Consider the following 24,501-nt stretch of genomic DNA (forward strand, 5'->3'; position numbering starts at 1 on the left):
CTTGGGAATTCAAAGTGGTCATGAACTAGTAGCTATGGCAATTCAATCTTCAATGCTTCACCTAATGTTTCACAACCATAGCACCATGTAAAATGTTTTTAAGAACATTTGCATGCAACATTGGAAGACAATTTTTTTTTTGTCAAAGTAAGAACAAAATAGAGATTTGGGTCATTGTGTGAAGAGAAAACTTTAAAGTCAATTGATGTATTATTATTTAGTTATTTTATTACATTTTTATTGTTAATCGACTTAGAACAATCTCGCAAAGTAATCATTTCGGTTTACCTGGCCTACCGTCTTGTGTTTATTATGAAGCATCTTCTTCATATGGGCGTTTACTTAAAAAACGAGACACGCTATTGGAGACAAGTCTCCAGGAACGAGCCAATCGCAAACCGGAAAAAAACTCAACCAACGAATCAGAAGCGGCCACAGACGGATGCTGCATCCGGATAAAGTTGAATGCAAAGCATCTTCCATTGCTTTACATCAATTTGGTAAGCTAGATAAATGTCACCTCGTAATACAAATGCTATAAAATGCATGCTTTTAGTGATGTAACGTGCACTTCAGTTTCATTAAAAACCGTAATTTATTAAAAGCAATTTTATCAACTACGCCATTTATGCATCATGCAAGAAGTGATAACGGGTTAGCTTCCTGTCGACTAGCTTAAGCCTTATTGCGCCCCAAGTGCTGATTGTGACTCGGTTTGGCGATAGTTTTCAGCTGCATCCATGAGTCTGTCATTGTACTTCTGGAGGCAAAATGGACTACTATCCAAGAGGAAGAGATGTTACATTATCCAAGAACTGTGTTGGTTTTTCTACAAAGACTTTGCTTCCTGAAGTCACAGTCGTTTCTCACATTATATGGTTATTCCCTTTTATATTTCCCAAATAGTAAATGTTTTCAAGTAATGTAAGGATATGTAAACCACTCAGTGACTTCTTATCATAGGCTGTAGTTTAGTGAAACACCATAGTCTGTAAATATTCTAACTAATACTTAACATTAATTCAGCAGCCACATTTTGGCTGTTTTAAAGAGACCACAGTGACAGTGGTAATTGTTGAACTTTGTTTTTTCTTTCCAGCAGATATACAACATTACTAATGGGGCGCAGAAAGTCAAAGAGGAAGCCACCTCCTAAGAAAAAAATGACGGGCAACCTGGACGTCCAATTCACTTGCCCATTCTGTAATCATGAGAAATCATGTGACGTCAAAATGTAAGTGACTTAAAGTGCATCACGAACGGAAAGAAGTGAATCATGAGCAGTGTAACAACTACTTACTGTTTTCAGGGAAAGAACCAGAAACACAGGGATTATATCATGCAGTGTCTGCTTGGAGGAGTTCCAAACTCCAATAACTTGTATCCTTTTAAACAAAAAAAAACAAAACATTGTATCATCATGTTGGACAAAGAATGTTCTGTTTATTGTGTTTAAGGTTTACACGTATCTCAAAGTTTTGTGATGTAATTCATATAAAGGGCAGCAGTGGTCTGTTTGTGGTTAGAATCCACCAATATGATAATGCATTTTTTAACCCCCCCAACTACTGCTCTAGCATCAACTTAAAAGGAGGACTACACATTCAAGGCTCATTCATCCATGTGAAGTGTACGTACTGTACACTTTTACTAAGTGTAAAAAGAATCAAATGGATTTCTTAGTCATAGAGTTTAGAATTGTGTGTGTGCCTTCTCTTATCCTTAATTTGAATGGACCTTGACCTTTTTTAACAGATCTGTCCGAACCTGTGGATGTTTACAGTGATTGGATCGATGCCTGTGAAGCAGCCAATCAATAGTCATGTTGTCTTGTGAACTGTCTCCCTCTTTTCTCACTGACTCAGTTTATCTCTTGATGGATGATTGTTCCATACAATTAGGTCCTGTTAAGCTTTCATTGTAGTACTATGTTCACAATGGACAGAGTAATTATATTGTTACTGATAGTGCATGACATGCTTAGTTTGACTTTGTTACAGTGTGGTATGCTAAGTATGACATGTTCCCTGGCTGGGCCAGGGGATTTTCATGTTTGGCTGCATCACAGTTCCTATTTGTCATTGTTTCCTTGTTTTTTTTCAGATAAGATCTTTTGCTGTTTTGGTATAATTTTTATAATTTGTTAAAGTTGAACTGTATTCTTGATGTTTTTAACATTCCATGTTAGTATTCTTTTGTGATTGAGGATTAAGAAAATATCCAAGTCTCTTATCTTAAGGTTATTAGGATGAGTTGTATTTAGTACAGTATGACACAAAAGTCACCTTTGTTTAAGTTTTTTATTTTTAGTTTCTTACCCTGTCTCTAGTGCACTGAAACCGTTGGATGACATTTCTTGACTGCCAAAACATTCCGATGTTTCGTTTTTTGTACCAGTTTTATCCGAACTGTTGTATTTTTAGATCACCATCATGCCGTTTTTTATTACACTACTCCTATGTACTTAACACTGACTGTTTCTTTAAGGTAATGACCTTAATGGGAAAATTAAACCAGCATCATATTTTTCTAGTGTTTTATTGCACAAATGTCATGTTTAGTGAAAGGCATGTGGGATGTGTGGGGGGGGTAAAGTTTAAACACTGTTGAAACAATGCCAACACATCAAGGTGAAATGTTACCAAACAGTTACTCAACATAGAGGACATTATTTAAATCAAAGGGAAGAAATTATAAATAAAAACTTTAAAATATAATAATTTCTTTATATTTAAGAGAATAAAAACTTTAGATGTTTTCTTTATTGACCAAACAGTTAATGTACATGCACGTTTACCTCACTAGATGGCACACCGGTACTAATCCTTAATCATTGCTGGAAAGCCTTTGTTGCTAAATAAAAATGAACAGTAGGTGAGCTCCAAGTAACAGGTCAGTTAGTCACATTATCACAAACAAGCTTATGACAGTAATTCAGAGACAGTTACTCTGTATGCTTTACAAAGAAACGCGTGATTCTCCATCTGTTTGTAACTTTGAAATTGTTAAATTCTGCCTTCCAATGTGTTGAAAATGAATCCTGTCACAACAAATAAGGCCTCTGAATTTATCATTACATTACATTCAAGACATTCGGTGGGTTAAAAGTTTGACACAGACGTTCCAAAACAAGAATCTCACCTTGTTTTTGGTATGATTCACTAAGCAATTATTGGTGTAAGGGTCTACTTTAATACTGCCATCTACGTACAGTGGATGGATATTAAGCTTAAGTAAAGTATTTGCAGAATATATTTGAATTATGAAAAGTATGAATACTTATTGCAAAAACATCCTGTTCGTTGTAACACTATCATATATCTTAACTTATAACAATGTTAAAATGTGTTCTATAAACTTTATCTTGTACTATGTAAGTAAGTTGGCAGAATTAAGAGTTACCATCTGAATAACAGTGCTGTCAAGTAAATTATTATTTCAGAATTGTGAACACGATATCTGAGTTAATTTACTTAGTAACATTCCTATTTTGTTAACTTTAAAAAAAAAAAGGGGGGGAAGGACAAAAGGCAAAGTTTGCTAAACGGGAACGGGTAAATATTTCCTAAAGTATCAAAGGCATCAGGACAGAAAACTATTGGGGACAAAGTTAAAACCAATATTTACTCTTTATAAAAGCATCGTCTGAAAGGACTTTTTCTAAAAAACTTAATTTAAAACAAAGAGTTGTTCAGCACACAAAGCGATGAAAACTAGCCCAGTAAAGTGATGTGATGAATCATTTTGTAGCTTGTGAACACGACACATTTGTTATTGCAAAACAAAGCCATGTCCATTAAACGCTACATGTCCTCCTGCATTGTCTGCCTGGGTCACTCTATGGACCAGAAACTGAAATCGTAGGGCCTGTGGAGCTCCAATGTGGACATGGACTCAGTTCCAACTGGGCCAAAGTTCAATAATACCAACCCACTATTGCATCCATTTAAGGAACTTTTGAATTCTGTTTTATCAGTGTTTAGGCTGGATGAGGAGGGTAGAGAGGTGAGGCTGTTAAAAAACTATTGCAGGTATAAAAAGCTGTAAAAAAACAACTCATACATAGTAAAGGAAATGTAGTGGAGTGTTCGGCTATTTTAAGCAGTCATAACATTCTTCAGAGCAATGGTATACAGAAGTAGGCCACTGCATCAAATCTTTGAGGTAATGTGAAACACTTTTTTTCCTTTTAGTTTTGTAAAGACAAGCCATAAATTGTTAGGAGCATGATTAGAAAAAGCTGGGGTATGTTAACATCAAAGTCGTAAAACAGTGTTAAATAAGAGTCTGGAAGGTTTGCTCGTCACAAACACAGTTGTGGTTGGTTGTCTTTTGGCAATCCGTGTTGTCTTAGTCAGAGTACTGGTAGCCATCAAACTCCACCTCACTTCCGTTGTCATAGAAGGTCTCAGTGGGGTTGGTGCAGTACTTGTTGTCAAAGACCTGGCGGGGCAGGCCGTAAGTGGTCATGCCCTGCTGAGAGGCCACTTTGTTGGTGCCCATCTGCAGAGAAATGGTGGTAGTGTCACAGTTCTCCAGCTCCAACTTCTTGTCAAAGATATGCCTCCTGGTCCCTGGGGCTGTCATGCCAGCCTGGAGGACAGAAAGCATCATGAAGGGTTTATGAATTCTTATTCTACAGGTAAACGTATAATTGAAATCAGAGAAAAGGCTAATATAAACAAACCTATGCCCACTCCAAAACCAACAATTGACTGATCTTATGAGGAAGAATTTTTGAATACAGAGTAAGTATCTGGTTCCTTTTTTGTATCCCAATCCATCAGCAGGCCATGTGTTGCCCAAAAGGACATGTTCCCGCTTTGGAACGGAAATGTAATTCTATGTTTCTGTGTGGCAGACGCTTTAAATTTCAATCACCCAGTTAGTTTTTAAGCATGCATCGTTTCTCTGGTTCAGAGTTCGCTGTCTGCATTCTGTGTGTTAAAGGCATTGTTTTTTTTTTTTTGTTCATTAGATTTGTTAGCAGCAAGAAAGTACAGAATAACACCATCCATACTGTGTTTTTATAGTAATCACCTCCATCAATTCATACATATTAATATGTGATGCATCTTTAGATCGGAGCTTTTCTTGAGTGAAACTGAGTAAACCCGTCATTTTAAAGTAAAGTGTCTCCTCACTTGGCTGGCTCCCTTATTGGTGCCCATCTGTAGGCTGATAGTGGATTGGTCTACTGGGTTGTCCATGGCCATCTTGGCATCGTACAGATGGCGTCGTGTGCCGTACGAGGTCATGCCCTTCTGGCTGGCAAGCTTGTTGGTGCCCATCTAGAAATAGAGCAAAGAGCGAGTTAAATAAGTGAAACGGCACACCTGGGATAGTTTGGGAAATCTGTTTGGCATCCTACACACAGCCCAAGGGGTTTCATGTGTTTCAGATTGAATGCAGCTATTTCTGTCTCCCTATCTATCTACCCCTTAACAAGTGAGACAACTCCTTACTGGGAAGACTCTTGGTTAAATAAAGGTTACATAAAGAAACACAGTAGCTGCTGGTTGAGCTGTATGAATGACAGAGAGAAATTTCATTCAGCATGAGTCAAGCAGGAGGCCTAATAGAAATCCACAGGGAAGTGTCAACAAAACATATTTCTTCGATATGCAAGCATAATTACATGAAGAAGATTACATAGGTAAATATTTTTTTGTGCCCTGACCTGCAGGCCTATGATGTTACGTCCCTCCCTGAGCTTCTCTGGAGCGAAGCGACGCTCCTGTTTTTCGGCGTACCTCACACCCAGGTCGTACTTGGAGTGGAACCCTTTGGACTTGGCCTAAGAGAGGGAGTATAGGCACAGAAAAAAAGGTGAAAGGGGGGGTGATAATAGTGTATTTTTCATACCCATATTGTCGTATTAGTCCATGTAACAAAAACATAAAAAACCTCACACAGGACAGCTGATGGCTGCAACATGGGTATACATAACAAGTACTTCACAGTATTGTCAGTACATGATTTAAAGATTCTTTGTTGAATGCACCTGATTCTCTAATTAAGAACAATTCATTAAAGTGTGTGTGCGTGTGTGTGTGAGAATCTGCCCTCACCATTCCAGCCAGAGCGATGAGTGTGCTTTGGACCTGAGTGTGGTTGACATTCTCAAATAGATCGTTGGCCTCAAAGATGTCGTTTGCCCTCAGGCCGTACTCTGTTATGGCACGAACAAAATTCCCAATGTTTTCCAGCTGAGGAAGCAAACAGACGGAGGGAGAAACTCACTGAGAAGTTCATCTATTTGTCATTCATCCTTCATACAGCCCGAGGAGTATCTTGTGTTTCGCATTGAAATCAGCTATTTCTATCGACCTTTTTACTCACTTGACAAGAGCAAGTAGTCAGAAGATAGGCAATACCCGTCAACGGGAAAATGGCTTGTAAAGCGAATTCCCAGTCTTTTGACGGCTCAAAGCGCTTTTACAGTTCATGTCCCATTCACACAACGATAGTATTGGTTAAATGCTATGAAACAATGACCAATTGCCAATCAGCACCATTCGATACACAAGCAATCACACTGCAGTGACATAGTAGCTGGAGAAATTTGGGGTTCAGTTTCTTGCCCAAGGACACTCTGGAATGTGACTGCAGGCGCTGGGATCGAACCCCAAACCTACTGGTCTGTACAGGATACACCAAGCTACCATTAAGACCAGTTAGCTCACTATTACTGAAAATTAGGAACCAGTTTTGCTTAATATAAGGGTCTACCACACAAAGTTGTAAAACCGTAGTTGGTGAGGCCCCCAATCATAAGGTCCCCATATCAACCAGGCTTCTAGCTTGTTATACTTTAAATGTCAAGTGTTGAGCATCACTATATGCACAATGAGGGTATGGAATACTGATTTCAGACCAGCTGTCATTTTATGCACTAATGTTTTAAGCATCAGTCGCTGGTGACCTCTCCAAATATTACACATATGTTTCCAACTGTGCTGCCTTACTGTAAATGTAAATTAAAACACATCCTAAAAAATACCCAACAATTCCTGACGATTCCAGGTTGGTTCTTCTTACCAGTGGCATCTGGTCCGTTAAGGCACCGCCACCACTCCCAGCAGGGAAAATGATATGGTGTAAGGGCAAGGTAAATATTATGTAGTTATTGAGTAAACTGTAAAAAAGGGCTTTGTTAGCCCTGTAAAAATGATAATACAAGTCAAGAGCTGGGCTTCATTAGATATGTCAGCTGCTTCATGGGGTGTTAATAAGCCCTGTATTGTCAAACCCAACCGTTGATAAAACAAAGTTTCACATGCTCTGAAAAAAAGACCTACATATCCAGGCTATCAGGGCTTTGGATATTTTCTTTCCAAAGAGCTTGTTTATTACCTGGTGCCAGTTTTGACCCGAGTTGTTGACCTTTCTCACTGAACCTGGCTGGAGAACATTAATGAGCCTACAAAGAAACAGACACAACATTTCAGATAATTCAATATTTCAAAATGTTTCTGTCCAACGAAATTCCTCTTCGTGTCCATCGACTCACTCGCACAACAGGACACCGTCCTTCAGACTCTCCATGAAGCCGTCCCCGATCCTTTTCCCAGTCACATCCTCGATCCACAGCCTCAGCTCCTCTTCCTTCTGGGGGTCGTACTTCCCCGCAAGCTGAAGTGGGAGCAGAGGTCGGAGGTCAAACATAAGATTGGAAAGCATAGCCTCGCAGATTGAAGACAAAATTCATAAGAAGCATGAAAAACAAATTTTAACAGAAGACCTGTAGATATCCTATGTTATTTAAACGTACAATATGTAGAATGTTATGATTTTACATTAAAATATCTAAATTGACTTAACCTATGTTATATATATATATATATATATACACACGTATTTACTTACATTACCTACAATTTTCTGAAATTTTATATTTTTATATTTGTCTTGTCGTGGCTGCCGACATTACAGAGCTGCCATGACAGACAGAATGTTTATTGTTGCCGTGGAAACACCGGATGTTGTCAGAGACCGCTGCTTTATGTGCTGCTGTGATTAAAAACATCATGTAAACTATGCTTGGTTACATCGTCAGTAATCATATTCTCTTCCTCAGGTCTGTTTCGCCCGTTCGTCTTCACTACGGTCAATGCCGGGAAAAAAAAGTGGAACTGTTACCAAGGTCTAGGGAAGTATAAATTCCACTCCCAGTTTGAAATGTGTCAAAGGAAAATATACTCATTTCCTTAAAGAAAGGGTTAATTAAAAGTTCATTTTTATTATTCAGAACTAAAAGAACATTTTATAAATGTACTCTCTATATTTGTTTTTCACGTCAAGCTAATGTACCTGTCCTGCAAAGACAAAAAGACTGCCAAAGAAATACTGTAGTAGAAAGACATTCACATAAACTGAATAATCGGCTGTAAAGCATACACCATACCACACAACATATGAAGAATATCCTTTAATAAGTAGTTAAAATAGTCAACCCATAAAGTACATTATTACCCCTTTAGATGTGAACAGAAAAATACAGTAAGAATAACGACAGATGGTATAATAACAGTAGAACATGACAACGTAATGTAAAACAGAATACACAGCACTCAAACTTGGAGGTACATGCACATACATATGTCTCTTCTTCATTTAATGTTTGTTCCGTGCCTGATGTTAGGTCATCAGCTACTACTATAAGTTTGATTTCACCAGTTCTTTTCTCATAACCGTTCTGTCTTAGAAAGTCTTCCTGTATAATAAAAAAAAGTATTTGAGATGAGGGCTATGAAGAGAACAGGAAGACATTTCTTAAATTAAAAAAACAATGGACATTCCTGCATGCAGAAACACACTTGGCTTCTCTCTTCTCTCCTTGTATTTCCTTATTGGCACACACACTTTGCCCTTAATACTTTGAATTCCGGCATGGGGTTTTAGGTCTGCTCCCCCCTTGAACACACGCACTGCCACTTTTCCATAATGTTCTGCAGATAAAGTCTTCACAGTCTGGGATCAGTAGCCAATACAAACACATATTTCAAAGTAGCGGGGAAAGCGTAGCTCCCAGTCCATCACACCAAACTTGGGAGAAACAGCTCTAAAAGACACTCCTCCCTCTGACTGTCCTGCCCCCCCACCCTCCACCCCCTCATTGGTCCAGCTCATATTTCTAAATTACTTTCTTTGCCTCTCTCTCCCCCTGGTTTTCCAGAATCTGCCCTTTTACAGAGGGTAGACTATTCAGGCAAAACACGTCTGATAAAGATGGGCCAAGATCGACAAGCCCAGCTTCCACTTGACGTAGTTAAGCTCAGAGGCTGAGCAAGTTGTGTTCATTTTCACATTGTAGAGTTCAGGATCACGGTTAGAGCTGAAAGTGTTCTGAGTTTTCAGAGGGTGTGAAGTTTTATGTAGACTGACGTACTGTGTAGTATTACTGTTACTTGCCATAAAACTTCAATAAAATTGTCCTTAGCACTCACCATCAAAAGCTATAAAATGGCCATTTGTGAAGGAGGATCTTTAATTTAATGCAAGAATATTTTTAAATAGCAGTCTCCGTGGGTACAAATGTCAGTCAACTGACTTTCAAAGCATTATCTAGCTAAAACTCACATACATTAACCACCAGAAAATACTGGTAATAATAGACAACATTAGACTGAAGTGGGCAGAATCTTTTGCTAATGAAGTATACTGTATTATTTATTTTCCAAATAGTTACAATAAAAAAGTGCAAGCAAAATAACAATCAAACATTTTTTTTTTTTTTTTTTACAAACAAAGGCCCTGTGACTGATATTTTATGAAATATCTTGTCTTATACTGATTCATTTAAGGTGTAGGCAGCATTACTTGTTGGACTTCTAGCTGAGTGGTTTCCTATCTATAAGGGAAGAGACCCCTGCAAAGGGCCACGGATAAATCTAAAGACATAGTAGTCATGCTTGGTGGTATAGTCATAAATAAATAAATGTTTCTATGCAACTATATCTTTTTTTATAATGTATTAGGCTTTAATGTCTTATTTTATCTTTGTATTCTTGTGATTTATCGATTGATTTCACCTTCTTTGGCCCCCCATCATACAGCACTGAGCTAAAACAATGTCAGATGTTTGGAGAGGTCTCTTTAGTTGGACTGTTAGCACATGATGGCCCTCATCCAGACACTGTTGTGTTTTAAAGTTAGGATTAGAAACGTTTTTTATCTTATATAATCTGTCAAATGTAAAGGTTGTACAGTACAATGATTGACTCTGAAAACAGTATATAAGGAAAAAGTAAATGGACAATATTTCCATGGAAATACTACTTTACTCCAGAACTTTTGCATTCGTACAAGAATACCTGGTCACAAGAATGTGACCTTTTCTGAAATGTAGCAATTCTACAATTCTTAAATGTATTAAGCAGATGCTTAAGACCAAAGCAAGATCTGAGAGTAAGTACAACACAAGCAAGGATCTAAAAAAGAAGAAAACAGCTTAGTCTGAGGGGACGCAGGTGCTGACAGGGTGTGCATAGTCAAGTAGCTCTCACATGATTAAAGCAAATGCTACTGCATAGTGTATCAGTGCAGAGAAAAGTTATTTTGCAGTGGCAGACAACTCCCCGAGAGTATTAAACATACCGCTGTTTTCATCTGAAATTAAAATTCTTCTTAATGTGCTTGTACTTTCTTCTGTTAAAATTAACATAGTCCCACTTTAGGAATTAGTCAATATGCAGAATCCTCATCAGGTCATTTGCAACACTGCATATTACCATGTGGGGTTAGTCAACAGAGAACAAAAACACATGCTGACAAGTGATAATAGAAAGCTTACACAAACAATGAAATGGTTCTTTGATTGATTGAAAGCTTGCAAATGAATTATGTCAGTCTTCATTTGTACAACACCAATTCACAACAAATGTTATCTCACGACACTTTACAAAACAGTAGAAGTGGAGGAACAAATTGATACAGCATAGTATCGCGATATTTAGTGTGGCGATATTATATTGTCGCATAGCCGGCAAGTTTAGATATTTTTATTATATTAATAGCAAATACGCATGTTTAATTTTTAATTACTGAAGGGGTTGCACAATTAAATTTGAACAGATTGCATTGTTACAAATTCATGTTCAAGTTCCATAAGACTGAAATACCAACAGTTCAGATTGTGAATTTCATGCAGCCTTTCACAGGGTTTTACTTTCATCACAGTCGGTCAGTTTGTGGGCTGGACTCCCATTGTGTAGAATTAAAAAGAATGAAGTGAGACGAACTGACTGAGAATCTTTTTCTTATTTGACAAAACAGTTCTTGATTTAGTTTAAAGGCTGAATATGCGACATTTTACACATAAATGTAGCAGAAATCCAGTATATCCTCTGTAAATAACTCTGTGAGTCATGACTGTCTACAATGAGTGTGACACCCGAGTCCCACTGTCTGTGATGTTTTCCAAGCCATACCTACATCGTGTTTACATGGACGGGACGGCCGGCTGACTCCTCCCCTCATGTATAAAAGTTGTTTAATTGATGGACTAGAGAAAAGAAGAATAACATACTGTACTCACTGCTTATTTGAATGTCACGTAAGCGTTTTTAGATCACGGTAATTTCAGGTAAATTTACATGCAGTGTTAAGATACGAGCATAATAAAGATCGCTAGCATTAGCATGCTAACAACAATGCAGCTCGAGTTGTTTTGGTTTCATGCTCGTGCTAAAGGGCGACATCTACTGGATAAAAAAGTTGCACATTCTTCCTTTAATTTAGTGGACATAATATGCAGTTAAAAAAAGTTTAAAAATTGCAATATATTGTATCGCAATTCTTAGTATATCAAAATTTTTTTTAAATCGCAATGATATCGTATCGTGGCTCAAGTATCATGATATCGTATCGCATCGTGGCTCAAGCATTGTGATATCGTATCGTGATATCGTATCGTGATATCGTATCGTGATATCGTATCGTGATATCGTATCGTGATATCGTATCGTGGCCCAAGTATCGCATCATGGCTCAAGTATCGTGATATTGCATCGTGGCTCAAGCATTGTGATATCGTATCGTGATATCGTATCGTGGCTCAAGTATCGTGATATCGCATCGTGGCTCAAGTATCGTGATATTGCATCGTGGCTCAAGCATTGTGATATCGTATCGTGATATCGTATCGTGGCTCAAGTATCGTGATATCGCATCGTGGCTCAAGTATTGTGTTATTGTATCGTGGCTCAAGTCATGATATCGTATCGTGGCTCAAGTATCGTGATATTGTATCGTGGCTCAAGTCGTGATATCGTATCGTGGCTCAAGTATCGTGATATCGTATCGTGGCTCAAGTTGTGATATCGTATCGTGGCTCAAGTTGTGATATCGTATCGTGGCTCAAGTATCGTGATATCGTATCGTGGCTCAAGTATCGTGATATCGTATCGTGGCTCAAGTTGTGATATCGTATCGTGGCTCAAGTATCGTGATATTGTATTGTGAGGCCTCTGGTGATTCCAACCCCTGCACAAGAGCAGGTAAAAAAAAACTATATTATACTATTTACACAGACCCAACATTAATCCATCATGAGCACGAAGCAAAAATAAGCAAAGTTAGAGTGGCAAGAAAAAAACTGCCTTTTTAGAGGCAGAAACCTTGAGAAGAACCGGACTCATGTTGACCAGCCTGAAACTGTGTTGGGCTTGGTAGGTGGGATAGAGGGAGTTGCTGTCCTTATGCAGTGTGACATGCATCCACTGTGGGAGCTGCCGGCATGTTTTTCTCTCCACCATCCATCTCCTGTCGACCTGCGTTCACTCAGGACGCTGTTTTGTCGCCGGTGACTCTGATGTAAACTGTTTAGAACAAGGACACTTTCTCAAGTTCACAGGCAGAGCCCAGTAACTCCTTAAAAGGCCATAAGACAATGCTCATGAACCTGTCAGTCTTTGTGCTGCATCTCTGCTGTTCTCCAAGATCATGGTGCTGGAACGTAACCATCCCTGCATAACCCATGAAGCTGCTGGAACGTAACCATCCCTGCATGACCCATGAAGCCCTATGGCGCAAATAAAAAAAGATATTTGTTCTAATCTACAGGAAATATACCTTATTTTCTACAAATCCTTGTATACATAATCAATAAGACAATCCACAGATAGCAAAAACACAGCCTGACTATCGGCAATATTCCAAACCTAAGCTCCTGCAGACTGCTGAATAGCAGTAATGAAAGGAATGTTTAGTGTCATAGAGCGCAGTGCACCTCAGTGAGAGATCAAAGCTCTAATGAGAGATGTCACTATTCAGGGGAGAGGCAACACCCCTCTAGGACAATGATGATGATGATGACGACGATGATGATGATGATGATGATCTGGAAAAAGTCACAGGCTGACCTTTCAGACTGTCAGCAGCTCTGACTCATCCCACTGCACACAGTCACTTCTCTCATGAGCAGCAAAGAGTGAAACATTTTTCGGGACTAAATGATTTGACAGTCACTGTACTTTTGAGACTCCCTGTCAGGATGGTGACAATTAAATGTTTAGAAAGTGATATTGTAAAAACTCCTACTTATGCAATATCTGCATTTCTACACATCAGAGATAAATATTGTATCCTGAGTACTGCAATACTTAAATGGTTATTATTTAATGTATGAACAAATCATCACAATATTCTTACTGGATTATTATGCACTACAGAAAATCTGACAACAATATGTGAAGTAGTTAAAAGGTCGCTACAGTTCGACTCAGAGCGACACCAAATGTTGCTTCATACATTTTGTTTGAGTCAAATACCATGAGAAAGCATTCCACTTAATTTGTTCAAACAGCTGATAATACTTCACTCATACTTACAGAATGCAGGGCCTTATCTGACATATTTCTGAACTGCTACAACTACTTTTAAAGATTTATTTTTGGGCTTTTTGTCCTTCAATGGAGAGATAAGAGATCAGGGAGAGAGAGAGAGAGAGTGGGGAATGACATGCGGGAAGGGAGCCACAGGCGGGATTTGAACCTGGGCCGCCCGCTTTGAAGACTATAATCTCCATAAATGGGTCGCGCACTAACCACTGCGCCACCAGCTACAACTACTTTTAACTTATTTATGTAAGTGAAGAAATATCTGAGGATTTCTAATCGTGCCAATGTTGCTATTTTTTATAAATAAATAAACTTAGAGCCGCATCTTCACTCATTATGTCAGCTTAATAAAAGGGTGGATGTAAATCCTAGAGCCCGACCAATTTATCGGCCAGCAGATAACATCGGCCGATATTGGCTTATCCTGTGGTTATGGTTATCGGCTAGTTTTACCGCAGATATGCACAAATTTGACTAAATTTATTGAGCAGTCATATAGCATTTAATTTGAGTTTCATTGCATCATACTATACAGTTTTCCTTTACCAGCAGAGTGTGCTGTATGGATTACCACACGCATTATCACTCTCCAAAAGAGAGCCAAGCGGTGATGCACGTACTGTATGCGCAGCTACTCTCCAGTTCAGTTACCATCGTTGTCTTAGTTGTACTCTTTCCCACAAGTGTTTCATAACTGTAATTGAGGGATCAACACAATACATGTGTACATTTATATCTATCTATCTCTACAGGCTTCATAAATCTAAGAAGGATATCAGCATTAGATTTTTTTTCTCCCAAATATCGATATCGGCATCGGCCCCACAAATCCTGTAATTGCCCCAAAAATCCATTCTGGTTGGGCACTCGTAAGTACTGTGCAAAATGTTAACAGCTACTGTCAAAGCAAGCAGTCAATGCATGACGAGTGCATGTATCCTAAAACCAAGAAAGTGATTCATTTGAACAGTATAGACCTTGTCTCTGTAGCATTAACAAATCAAAGCAAAAGATCACATTATGTTTTTTTTTTTTTACATCTTATACTGCAACCAAATGTGGAATTTATGTTGTGGGCACCTTAAATATACAAATAAAACATTAGGCTAAGCCTTATTTGAAAAGAAAAACGACCTTCATATGCCTCTTGTCCTCACAAACTCACAGAATAGTAACATATCTCGTGTTTTCACCAGTGTTGGTTTACTACTGACAAGGGGATCAATAAAGAAGACACTGGAACATGTGCAGTACAACACAAACTCTCATAACATTCTGATTTTCATTTCTCAAAATGACTTGAGTCACTTTAAGGACTCATTTTCATTCACTTCTCTCACGATCAGAAGTCATGAGTGTGTCGTCGCCACATCTCGATCGATCAAGCAATCTCTATTTGCATTGTGCCAGTTCATAACAAATTGCTATTTCAAGACACTTTACAAGAGAGCAGGTTGAAGACCTTACTCTTTGTTACATTACACATCTGTTTCTGAGGCACAAAACCTGAAGTCACATAGCTGCGTAACACATTCAAAACCTGTTTGATACCTCAACGTTAACAAGGAAAAATAAAACAGTATGCCATGTGTGATGACAGTCAGAGCCATGCAACACACTGGTGATCAGTTTGTTAGTCCTACATGTTACTCAGGTAGGTAAGGTAGGCCTTACCCAGATCTTTCCAGCAACACCCCATACCTTCTCCATATAAGGAACAGCTGTATCATATCAACAACCACTTGACTCACTAGCACTTCCATTAAAAGTAACTCAATTGTTACGTTGATTGTAAAGGGGTTAAAATATTCAAATAGTATTCAAAGCAAATGTCAACATGCTGACTAGCCTCCCTTGACCCTTGACATAGCCTGAGTAAACAATAAAGCAGCCACATCAACTAATTCCCTTTTAACCAGCACAAATGAATGCAAACCTACCTTACTCTTGACCTCTGCAGATAGTCCGAAGGCTGGGCCGCTCCTGAAATGCGTTGACATCCTGCTTTTTTGGTCTATTTACAGTGGAGCTGCTGAGGAGGGCTTTAAAAATGGAGAAAATTGTTACAGCTCTCCGTTCGAGGCAGATGAAGCGCACACACACACACACACACACAAATCCCCGTCAATTCCTTCTGTGTTTTTTTTCCTCTCAATTATTGCAATAGCGCTCGAACCTGATGGTGTGGCTTTAGAACAACCTTCCGACACTTTTCTGATTCTTTTTTAAACTCTTCCCATGTGTGTGCTCTCTGATTTGCCGGAGCCGCCGTCCAATCAGAACACAGCCTCCGCATCGAGGGGAGTGATGTCATCGCTCCGGTATTAGATGTAATCAGTGTCACTTTTTCCACATTCAGGCCAGTCGGGTTTTTTTTTTTGTGTTTTTTTTTGTAAGTTATGTCATTGTCATGTTCAGCTGAATTTCATTTTTCATCATAAGCATTCAACATGAGATGAAAATAATAAAGATGTTCAATTTTTTAACTTAAAAAACAATTAATTTTAGACTACAGCAATCTAAAGAGAAAACGTTTGTTTCTATTATTCAGAGGATAAAAGACCAGCGGAATATATAATTTAAAAAAACAACTCAAAATACTACATTTATGATGAACTACAAAAACAATAACATTATAAACAACAACAACAACATCATCATCATCATCCTCATCATCATCATTTAAAATGTTTTAAAACTAAAAACCCAAAGCATCCCTAAAATCAGCAGGCTTTATTCTCTGGAGACAATGAAGGTCTGTAAAATAAATGTGATGCTATTAGTGTCATTCACATTTTTTAGTCTGATATTGCCGTTTATTTAATCAAATCACACACGTCAGGCTAACAGTGTATTAATATAAGATGTGAGAGAATGGCGTGTAACCACTAGGCTATATGTTTGAATGTTGATCATATCATGAAAGAGCGGCCTTTCATCTGCTGTGCATCGTATATATTGACAAGCTATACTCTGGAGTGCCCCGATGGGAAACAGTGAGGAGGTCCTACTGTATTACTTTAGTGCGTATACTGCCTCTTACCTCACCCCCCCACCCTCAGAAGGCCGATGGATGACAAGGAAAGGAATGCAGCAAAGGGGGCTTGTGCAGCGAGAGTCAGAGGGGGACAGAAAAGGCAGCTCTCTGGACAGCATGCATGGTTCACCAAATGCCCCCTCTTTGTGTGGCAGGCATGCTGATGGATCCAAAGAGGAACATTCTGAAAAGCCAGGGATGGATGAAAGATAGCATGCAAGATTACTGGACATACACTTGTTACCCTGTGTTCACAGGGCTTATAGGACAATAGCCCAGAGAATGATTTTTACACACACAACACACACAGCTGAAAATAATAACTTCAAAGCAATGGTATGCGTGACAGACTATTACTTTCACCAAGTTGCGTTAGCATGCTGCAGCTGTGATGTTTCACTGTAATCCTGGATTCATAGAAACAGGTGAAAAATATGACTCACTTTAACTTTCGGTAGCAATTTGGATATTTTCCCCTCAGTTTCAGGAGTTCAGATTCTGGTTTAAGTTCAGCCTACAGTATCAAAACACACCCCAAACAATCAATTTAGATTTTGATGAATGAGCTGAAGCGGGAGAATGATGTTCATGATGTAGTAGGCCGCATCTTGGATTTGATATTTCAACCACGTGTGTTTTACAGCTACATATGTGACAATTTGTTATATGACAGATACATCTGACAACAGCCAAAAGTTTTTTCAGGGGTGGGGGGCTTTGTTTGCTCTGAGGTTGTCAATATTAGATTTAAAATCATAATAACACACCACTGGATAGTTTACATTAAGGTATTTTGAACATTTGTGTGCAGGCTTGTCCATTATTTAAAAAAGAAAACATGTTAACATGTTGGGCTTATAGCAGAAAAGAGACATTTATCAGTGATACAATTTAAATGGATGTTCATTTTTGATAGCTATGCATAACTTATTTCCGTGTGGGATCGGGGTGGGGGGCTCAGCTTTTCTTAGATTTTCAAGGCAAAACGTTTAGACCCAATTGTTCTACAGGGCAAACCAGTTGGATTGGAAAGAAAAGGACTCAACTTGCAGTTTCAAACTTTAAATTATTTTAAACCTAGAACAATGGAAGTGTTCAACACTTTGCATGACTCATCACTTGGGTTTTCTTGCACTCAATCATATTTTGTATTTTTGTTGAGCACATCAGCTTGAGTAATTTTTGTTGCTGTGTGTTTAATTCATACGTTTTACACCGTCTGTAAGTAAATATAGAAGATTAAAAGGTTTTTGTTCTGTTGTTGATGTTGTTGGATAGGTGCAGCTTGTTCATTTTAAATCTACAGTTTCTCATTCAAAATCTGGCTCAAGCACAGAGACATACTCGTCATACACACGCACGCACATGAGCGCACACACGCGCGCTCACACAAACACACACACACACACACACATACACACACACACACACACACATACTAAGCAAGGGTCACATAAACATTTCACAGAGAGACACGTGGAATTTGGACACTTTATTTGGGCATGATGCGAAAAGGGAAGGGCTTGAAGCGACTGGGAGAGGGAGAGAGATGTAATGTCTTGTGAAAGAGAAATCCCTCACTCTAAAAATAACAGACTACAGTCAGATATTTTCTGTGCGGTTGGCCGTGCTGTTTATGCTTACCCTGAGTTCATGTGACATTTGTGCTAAAAGGCTTCTTCTGGGTACATTTATGATGTCGCAAAATGTCATATATGGAAGCTTTTAATATTCCTCAATAAAAGCACCTCAAAATATCTTGATGGTGTGAAAATGCATGCGATATTGGAGTTGATAGTCTCATTACCCATCCACAAAACCAGAGTGAAAATTACATTTCTTATTATTTGATGAATTTCTTATTATTTAATGAAATATTAATCAACAGCTAATTTTGCTACTTTAACCATTTAACCCAAATTATTACGTTCCCCAAAATGGCTAAGGGGTGAGGGGAGTAACAATACGATAAAACCCAGGGGAAAGAAGGAGGAACAAAATATAAGCAAAGTTTTAAAAGATTTATTAACAAACTAAAGAAAAAGGAGCAACACAAAACAAGCTTCATCCACAAAACAAACAAAATAGAAACAAATCTAATCTTAAATAAATGTCAAAACTAACAGGCAAAATACAACGAGAACAGTAAGGCCTCAATCAAACACAACACTCCTTCCACAGAAGGATTCACTAAAGTTGCTCGACATCAAGACAAAAGCACACACGCAGCCGAATGACCCACTGGCCATAGAGACACAGTGGGCATGGCTGATCATGAAGTCATTGACATAACGCAACAACGACATGTTACAATTGGTGCTTTGTCAGCCGGAGCAGTTCATTGCCAAAAGTAAGAAAGCAAAAAGTTTGGCCATAAAGCTCAACTCCTCAATTTTAACAGATAGGACATGGGTCAAAATACAACTCAAATAAAGTCTACTCAAATGAAGTTCCTGTAATTAAAGTTAGTTATTCTCATGTTGATTTAAATACAAGTGTTCAGATTTCAGTGTTTAGATTTGATTAGTTATGGTATCGTGATTGACAGCTTTGTTGACAATGGTTTGTGATGTCAGTGCCCATCAGGGGAGGGACATTTGGCTTCACTTTTGTACAACATAAGCATGAGGAGGTTTGTTGTCCATCTTTATAGAAATGGTTTGAACAGTTTAGTTTCTTTAGTTACGTTTTGTTTATGATACTGCCCCCTCCTGGTTGTTAAAAAACACAAGCATTTAAGCAATTTCCCACAGAGCTACTTAAGTGTGTTGGGCTACAGACTACTTCTTCTCAGACCCCAAAATGACCTTTGACTTTGTTGCCTTGGACATTATTTTTTTAGCCTTTTAAATGTTAGAGGTGGATGGAGGATACATTGGGTTTTGTTTGCTTAAATACAAATGAGTGAATTAATAGCTGGCAGAGCTTTAAGCTAGTTGCTGTAACTAAACATTTTCAGTGCTGTAAATTAGGCTCTTACATTATGGGTGTTATAATATGAATTTTTCTGAATTGTATTTTCCCATCATCTGTATTTTTCCTAGTTTCTGTTACAACTTTAGTTTAGGTGCAGGAACAATTGACATCTAAAAAAAAATAAATAGCAAGAAAAGTTACGCCTTGTGCGTAATGCAGAACTTACAATCTTCAGCTTACTGTTTTCCTTTGAGCATCAGCAACTCATTTCAAGACATTCTTCACAGACAGTCTTTACAGTAACATAAACAACAGTATGTATAGCCCTCTATGAAGTTCATAAACCCTAAATCAGTTAGAAGCAGTGATGTAGAGCAGGGTATATGCAGGTTTACAGAGTATACGCACGTATTTTTGAGTCTCCATATGGTACACTCACTTCTAAACCCCCTCTGATTTACAATATTCAGTAGATGACTCGTCCTAATCTGTCTCTAAAATAATCATCTAATTGACTAGAATGCGTTCTCTTTTTTTGTGGCAACAAAAGGAACAGAGAACACACATTTTAAAGTGAGATTGCTTATTTAAAAGCGTGTCATTAAATAACAGATTACTTGAATTGCGAAACCAATGTGTCATATAACTTGTTACAAAAAAACAGTAATCCAAGTACAGTAGTGCATTGCTTTGTTATACATTACTCCCAACACTGTTTAGGAGAAAGGAAAAAAAATACTCAAAAAGGTAGTTGTCTCAGCCTATAGCCTGTTGGACAGTTAATGAAAAATGACAGAATCTGCTCCTCTTCTGTGGTTTATGTTAATCTCATAACAATCCCGACTCCGTTAAGCGGTGGAAGTTACAGTAAGTGTTAATGTGAAAATGCAAACGGCACCATTGTTTAGGTGGCCTACATATACAAGTGTAGTGTTACATGTCACTGTTTATAACTGAGGACGTTTATCCTGTGCTGGACGGGACACTATTTTGGGGAAAAAGTCAGAGAATACCCACTCCTTTAGGTACCACTACACCACTGGTTAGAAGGCTATGTGGACTCCATCTTCCAGGGGCTTTGAGGAAAAGATAGAAAACGTGTCACAGTTGTGTACAAATGAAGTGAGAAGGTCTGTGTGAATGTGCAATATAAGTTACCTTATGGTGTTTTATTAGAGTATGTTTTAGTATGAGCTTGTTTCACATTAGAACCCATTAATCCAAACAAAGGAGCAGTTTAACTGTTTGACTAGACTGAGAAATACTGTACTCACATGACACATTAGAGAAAGTATTTCACAGCGAAGGGATAAATCAGCAGACGAGAAATGTTGGATGGCAGGAGAGCTGAGGTTAAGGACAAATCCTGAGTAATGAAATTTGACAGGGTGTAGAAAGAGTGTTTCAAGACTGAAACTGTTTAGGAGGTAAGATTCAAACACACAGAGAGCAGAGAAGGGGAGGAGATGTAGACAGAGATTAGTGAAGTTTCAGAAACTCAGAAGGACATTTCTACATTAAGCCTCTCTCTCTGCCTCGACACATCCACCCCTCTCCTCTCTCCACTACGCCTGGCTATTTATGGTATAAGTTCTCAAGAGCCTACGCAACTCACAGAGGAGTTCTGAAGGCTGAGTTCATGGCATCATCATTTCAACCTGTAGCTACAGTAGGACAGGAAGCTTCAAACAAACCAGGATTTATTAACAAAACACAAGCTTCACCTCAGACCTGTTCAATCAAAACTTTGTGTGTGCGCTCGCCTTCAGTGATACAAGCTCATATTTGTCACCTTTTTGTCCTGTAACTGATGTATTTCTGTATTTTTTCAAACTGTATTGTCTTTTCAAACTTCTAATTCTGACAGTTCAAATTTAAGGAAAATAATATATGTTTTCAATGACATCAAAGCTACTTTCACCTTTAACATTTCAGTGTGGCACTTGAACTTGTTTTCAATTATTAAACAGTTCACCTACTTTCATATCACACACTTTAACTACAATTATATGCAAAAACTGTCTTCTGCACTTTCTTGTCAAATGTAAATTTGCTATACTCATTTTGTACTCTTAAAGTACTTTCACCACATATATAAACCTACGATTATCTTTGCAATGCTTAAACTTGATCAAAATTTTAACCATTTCCAGGTCTGAAGTTCTGCTTTCATCAAAAGGATGATCAAAATCAAACTTTGGCTCTTCAAGCTCCAAAGCTCTCACTATTCTATCACAATTTACTGCAGCTTCCTTTCAGCTGACACCTCAACTCACATAATTTTTCAGTTTATATATTTTTACAGGCACCGATTTCATTCAAGACCTTCCAGCTCTATTTATAAACCTCAACTTTGAATGACATTACTGATCTTCCTAGTACTCATACTAGCATGCACGCGTTAAATCATTCCATTTATAATGCTATACTTTAAATAGTTTCTTCATTTTGTCTGCCACTTCATGTATAACTTTAACTCTGAAGCTCTGGTTGTGTTAGTGTTCTGCAGAAAGCGGATCAGAATGATCATAAAAAGTGTTTAATTTCACATAAATCTCAATTAGTCAGTAATGCCATTTCATTGTCTTCTCCATCTGCACCTTGCTGCCCTCCGTTTTGGAGTAACTGTTCCATGCTTTATACATGTATTTGTGTCATGTTTCAATTCAAAGGGACTTTATTGGCATAGGAAAAATATGTTTACATTGCCAAAGCGAAAGTGAAAATGAAGCACAAATGATTATAAAGCGTGACATGAAACATTTTAATGAACAAGGGTTTTTTCATGACTTGTTTAATTTTGACAGGCAGAAAATGCATCATATTCCTGATGTTGAAAGTGCATGGAAATTCTTTTATGATGGTTTCACAAAAATGCTCCCCTCAGAAAGTACAGAGTTAAAGGCCGAAATAATGTTTGGTTCACTCCAGAGTTATCTAACTCACTTCATGAGCGAAATATAGCATGGGCAAAAGCCAGGAGATCAGGTCTGGATTCGGACTGGCTGCTTTACAGGCAGATGCGCAATGCTCTCACAGTTGCAATTAGGAAAGCCAAAGCTGATCATTTCCTCACAGAAACCTCAAGCAACCTAAACAATCCCTTGAAATTCTAGAAGACAATTAAATCCCTGGCTGGAAATAAAAATGGAATTGAGCTTCCTCCATGCATTGTTAAGGACTCACTTAAAGTCACCGATAAGTCCAAAATGCTCGGTGTCTTTAATGAACATTTTATAACCTCTGGGTCCTTGTTTGACTCTTTTAGCAATAGGCATATAAATTCCCCTACTGTTTTTTTCTGACTGTCATGTTACAGGTAGTCAATCCTTCAGTTTTCAAGTCATTACAGTCTCAGAAGTGCTCAAAGCCCTCAAACTCCTCGACACAAAAAAATCTGCAGGTCCTGACAACTTAGAACCTTACTTTTTAAAGTTGGCAGCTGATTTTATCGCACCACCTTTGACACATCTTTTTAATCTCTCCCTGGACACAAACAAAATTCCTCTTATATGGAAATCTGCATTTGTTCTTCCCTTGTTGAAAGGGGGGGACCCTACAGTCTTAAATAATTATAGACCCATCTCCAAATTGTCGGTCCTGGTTAAGGTTCTGGAGTCCATTGTGAGTGAACAACTGAAATATTTCCTGCTATCAAACAATATCTGACTTTCAGTCTGGTTTTAGGAAAAAACACAGCACAACTACAACGGCCTTAAAAGTGGTCAATGATTTTATAGAATTTTTAGACAACAAACACCACTGTGCAGCACTTTTTATTGATTTATCAAAGGCTTTTGATACTGTGGATCATGCAATACTAAAGCAAAGACTTAGTAGCATAGGACTATCAGACAAAGCGGTCTGCTGGTTTGAAAGCTACCTTTCTGGAAGATCTCAGTGCGTGCAGGCAGAAGGCATCACTTCTAGCTCCCTTGTAGTATCCAAAGGCGTGCCCCAGGGATCAGTCCTGGGACCACTACTCTTCATTTTATATATCAATAGTCTTGATCAAAATGTTATTAATGCAAATTTCCACTTTTATGCTGATGACACTGTGATATACTGCTCTGCACCTACACCAAACCAGGCCCTTTGTCAGCTACAACTTGCTTTTAATACTGTACAACGTACCTTGTGTGACTTAAAACTTGTGCTAAATGCTGGTAAAACGAAACTCATGATGTTCTCGAACTCCAAATCAAAGCCACTGAACCTTCCTGCTATCACCACCTTTCAGGGCTTTGAAATTGAGTCTGTATCTCAATACAGATATCTGGGATTTGTGATTGATGATTCTCTCTCATTAAAATTAGTTAAAATTAGGATTTTATTTTAGAAATAAGTCCTGCTTTTCATTTAAGGCCAAAAAAACACTTGTTGCTGCCACTTTTATGTCTGTGATAGACTATGGCGATGCTATTTACATGCACGCATCCTCGCAAAGCCTACATGCGCTGGATACTGTCTACCATGGGGCACTGAGGTTTATCATTAATCTAAAAGCCCTTACTCCCCAATGCTCCTTGTATGCTCGGGTTGGTTGGACTGCCTTTTCTGCATGTAGACTAAATCACTGGCATATTCTTATTTACAAGGGTATTCTCGTCTGCTTCCATCCTACCTACAGAGCTACATACTTCAAAAAAGTAATGGAAGTTACCATCTTCGCTCGCAGGATTTATACCTTCTAACCATCCCTAAAGC

At 38.3% G+C, this 24,501-nt stretch overlaps 2 protein-coding genes across 2 annotated transcripts; one reads left to right on the forward strand and one right to left on the reverse strand.

The window, feature by feature from the left end:
• Positions 1-437: 437 nt before the first annotated feature.
• Positions 438-2,528, forward strand: elof1 (elongation factor 1). The gene is made up of 4 exons (XM_061065334.1): positions 438-500; positions 1,100-1,234; positions 1,310-1,380; positions 1,756-2,528. The coding sequence occupies exons 1-4, from the start codon at positions 466-468 to the stop codon at positions 1,818-1,820; spliced, it is 306 nt and encodes a 101-aa protein (XP_060921317.1). The 5' UTR covers positions 438-465; the 3' UTR covers positions 1,821-2,528.
• A 216-nt stretch (positions 2,529-2,744) lies between these two features.
• On the reverse strand, positions 2,745-16,054 carry cnn1b (calponin 1, basic, smooth muscle, b). Its single transcript, XM_061065333.1, has 7 exons — positions 15,782-16,054; positions 7,514-7,635; positions 7,357-7,423; positions 6,072-6,209; positions 5,681-5,797; positions 5,145-5,291; positions 2,745-4,593 (listed from the first exon to the last, which is right to left on the reverse strand). Exons 1-7 carry the CDS (start codon positions 15,839-15,841, stop codon positions 4,351-4,353), a joined length of 894 nt encoding a protein of 297 aa, XP_060921316.1. The 5' UTR covers positions 15,842-16,054; the 3' UTR covers positions 2,745-4,350.
• Between the last annotated feature and the right edge of the window lie 8,447 nt (positions 16,055-24,501).

This window comes from Labrus mixtus, chromosome 20 (genome assembly GCF_963584025.1).
Source record: "Labrus mixtus chromosome 20, fLabMix1.1, whole genome shotgun sequence".
In the NCBI taxonomy this organism is placed as follows: domain Eukaryota; kingdom Metazoa; phylum Chordata; class Actinopteri; order Labriformes; family Labridae; genus Labrus; species Labrus mixtus.